Source organism: Triticum aestivum, chromosome 1A (assembly GCF_018294505.1).
Source record: "Triticum aestivum cultivar Chinese Spring chromosome 1A, IWGSC CS RefSeq v2.1, whole genome shotgun sequence".
In the NCBI taxonomy this organism is placed as follows: domain Eukaryota; kingdom Viridiplantae; phylum Streptophyta; class Magnoliopsida; order Poales; family Poaceae; genus Triticum; species Triticum aestivum.
This window is the reverse complement of record NC_057794.1, coordinates 534,372,596-534,376,228: the sequence shown is the minus strand read 5'-3', so window position 1 is coordinate 534,376,228 and position 3,633 is coordinate 534,372,596. Positions and strand designations below refer to the sequence as shown.

At 41.3% G+C, this 3,633-nt stretch overlaps 1 protein-coding gene across 1 annotated transcript; it reads right to left on the bottom strand.

Annotated features, from left to right (window-relative positions):
- Positions 1–1,048: 1,048 nt before the first annotated feature.
- Positions 1,049–2,055, bottom strand: LOC123179748 (transcription factor BHLH133-like). Its single transcript, XM_044591624.1, has 5 exons — positions 1,786–2,055; positions 1,643–1,705; positions 1,391–1,456; positions 1,248–1,313; positions 1,049–1,144 (listed from the first exon to the last, which is right to left on the bottom strand). Exons 1-5 carry the CDS (start codon positions 2,053–2,055, stop codon positions 1,049–1,051), a joined length of 561 nt encoding a protein of 186 aa, XP_044447559.1.
- Positions 2,056–3,633: the final 1,578 nt, after the last annotated feature.

The following is a 3,633-nucleotide window of genomic DNA, read 5'->3' as shown; positions in this document are numbered from 1 at the left end:
TTTAGTGATCTAAACGCTCTTATATTAGTTAACGGAGGGAGTAGAACATATAGGATTTAAAGTGAGTAGATGTGGCGGGGCTTCAGGTTACCGTGGTAACTTAAAGCTAACCCTTTGTCCTAGATCATAGACCGGGGAGTAACGAAAGACCCATCCACTCTTTGTCGCACCACGAGGAAGCCCTTAATGACCACCGTAGACCGACGTAATGTTAGGTGGGTTTGTAGTGGTGTGAGGGGTATGTGCATGCGGCAACATGGCTTGCCTAGCATTGGCTTGGCCCTCTTATCTATCGCACTAGTTAACCATTGTGCCTACAAACTAATAATTACTAGATCTTGTTAGTTTAGTTAGTCTTTTACTTCTTGCTTTCAGCTTACTTGTTCTTAGTTTAGTTTACTCTACAGTTCCATGCCTCGATAGAATATAGCACGAGTAGACTACTAATTCCAAGCTCTGGTTTGCATGCGAACGCGACTAGATGCCGTGACAACTCTAATTCTGTTAAGAGGGAGACGACTCTTCTTAACTCCTCACGTTCGATAAATACTTGGTTAATACATCCGTGAAAGGTAATACGTTTATTCGTGCACTTGCGGTCATCACTACAACATAGTAGAAGGTACTCCTATTCCATATTATTTAAATTTCTAGTTTTATCATTTGGACGGATGCGTTAATTGGCTGATTGTGTGGTATTAGTAAAGGGTAAAACTACTTTTTTTTCTAAAGAATAAGTTATATAAATTGCCACTCTTGATTCTGTCCCCTTGTATAAGTACAAAGTAAGAAGTCAATTCAAAATTAAAATCAATATACAACAAACCCGGTTTAAAATAGAATTTATTATTGACACTGTTCAAGCAATCAAGAATAGAAAAAAATATAATCCTGGATAAGGAGCTACAATACTGAATAGAATGGAAATTCAGGTTAAAGTCCACGAGACAGATGACAATGCTACGACAAATGATTCAGAAAACTTGAGCCGCAGGTCCTTCCAACAAATTATGTACCATCCGCTGAGCCAGCAGTTTGTTTGGGGTAGTCATTCATGAGCCAGAGAATCCAGATGGGGGAGCCTGATGTTGACGCCATCGTAGGCGAGAGGAGCGTACCTCCACATTTCATCGGAGCTCAAGAGCTGTGCATGAAAAAGATGAGAAGAAGTAAGGGCGCGCACTTGCACACTGACAACTGAAACATTTGTTCACCTGTTGGCTGTTGCTTCGTAAGTGAATACATACCTTGATCTGCAGATGCAGAAACTTGACATACTGGACTGCTTCCTCCAACATTGTGCTTATGTCAACCTGAAAAAGAAAACGATCAACACAATTGGCATTGGCAAGTGCAAATGACCAATGAATGGCAAATAGTAAGAACTCACCTTTGTGCCGTTAGGGATCAGGTGCTGCAGTACTCTCAGCCTCTCATTGATCTTATGCCTTCTTCTCTGTTCCAAAATTGCGCATTGTGATAAAATGTTTAATACTCCCTGCGTCCCAAAATAAGTGTCTCAACTTTGTACTAACTTTAGTACAAAGTTATACTAAGATTGAGACACTTATTTTGGGATGGAGGGAGTAAGAGATTCCCCTAAAGCGAAACAAAACTAATAATATGTAAGTAACTATCAAACCTTTGCATAGTTACTTTGTGAGTCCATTGCAGCTCTTGACTTGTTACCGCTCTTCCTTGCAGTCTATAGAATCAATTGCAACAAAAATAAATAAGAAGAAGAATTATAATGTCAAAATGGACGAAATGCAGGACTTCACTTACCGAGAGAGCCACAGGGACTTCATTGTGATGATCGCTCTGTTCATCCACTTGCATCTTTCTCTTGATACCAGTGTTCCTCTCATTCGCTGAACCGAGGTCATCCACTAGGAGATCAAAAGAAGCTGTTGTGCTATCATTTTCGGAGGAGCAGAGGTTTGCATCAGAATCACTGCCGCACCAGAGCACTGACTGCAAATGCGCAATCATCTCCGACTCGTCACAGATTGCATCGAGAGAACCCCAAATTGATGAACATTCTGCCGCCTCCATTTCTTCTGATCTCTGAATTATCTGGCGTGGTATGGCTCTGAGGAATCCTTTGGCTAGTACTAAGCATACCTAGCAGCTCGTTTATATATACCCTGAGGAGTAGAAAGTCTTTGTTATTGACATTACATGGATTTGACTTGAGAATACCAGCAATCTTTCAAGAGTTAAAATGCAGAAACATCTTGTCAGAAAGATGGAGAGGATAGATAATATTTGATTCAACGTGTTGGGAAGTGGTAGCCCCCTGGGAAGTCATAAATGCTACGGTGCAGAATATATTTGGTGTGATACATGAATCATAAGTACTTGGGGTTAGTCAACGATGCTTATGGATTACAATTAGGAGGCTACAACAGCAGCAGCGCAGACTAATGGAACTTTGGCGTATCGCATGAATCATGACGCCACAGTTCTGCTTTTATGTCTTATATTGTGATGCCAGCTAGTTGTTTATCACAAGGTCAGAAGAATCCAATTGATCAGGACGGTGCAGATCATGCAGCAGTCCTCAAGCGCATAGATACAAACTGACTTCTTACCCGAGGAAGGAGATGAATTTGCTTTCTGTTAAGATTTGTAAGGCCATCTACAACGCCGGGTGCCTGACTTGGCACTTACAGAGGAAAAATAAAATTAATATTAGAAAATTAGAAAATATCTAAGAGCTGTACCTTTCCAACGCCAGACGCTAATGGTAACTAAACTGCATATGCGACACACGCGGGGAAGAAAATCCTGACACCTTCCCAAGCGCCCCATGTTGGACATGGCCTAAGACCTAGGAAAATCGTATATATTTGGTTTGTTTCTTGCAGTGCAACCAGGATGAGCCTCCCTGATTTTGTAAGGCAATTCCATGCTTGTGGACTGGAATTGTACTAGAAGCAAAGGCGCACTTTGCCGTGCTGTTTGTTTTCTGCCTGTGGATGAGTTTTCTTTTCTTTTTTCTTTTTATGTTTGTTCTATGCTTGAAATCTCACATCTAATCAAAAGGAAAACAGCAAGACATCCCCATCAACATCACAGCTTCTTCTAACCAGTCCCAAAATTTCAACATGTATGCTGCATATGCACCAGCGAGAAATTCAACGATAAACAACCAGCCCATTTCAATCAGGTCTTTGGTTGTATCACTAACTTCAGCAAATTTTTATGTACACTGATCACAAGATAACCCACTAACTTTGATTCTGTACAATGCTCTGCAAATAGTAGCGCCATACGCTCACTCGGTCAGTCCCTTGCAAACATTCACTACCACCTAATTTAGAGTGTCATATTGCAGGGTCTGTCAACGATGACATGAGATTGTATTGTTCCTTGACTTCCACGCATGTAGGATTTTCAACGACGTCGAAGAGAGAAGGGAGGATGAGGTTCCCACTTAAATCACTGCTTATAGACACCCGTTGTGGATAGTTCGATAGTAGAGTATGTCGCTATTTCATTGGGTTCACCCATGTCATGGTCCATGAAGCTCCTAGACTTACTCTAGAGTCTAGAGACAACCCATTACAGGAGGTTTGTACATGCTGTCTAGAGACAACCTATTGTACCTGCCCTTGGTTATATAGCATG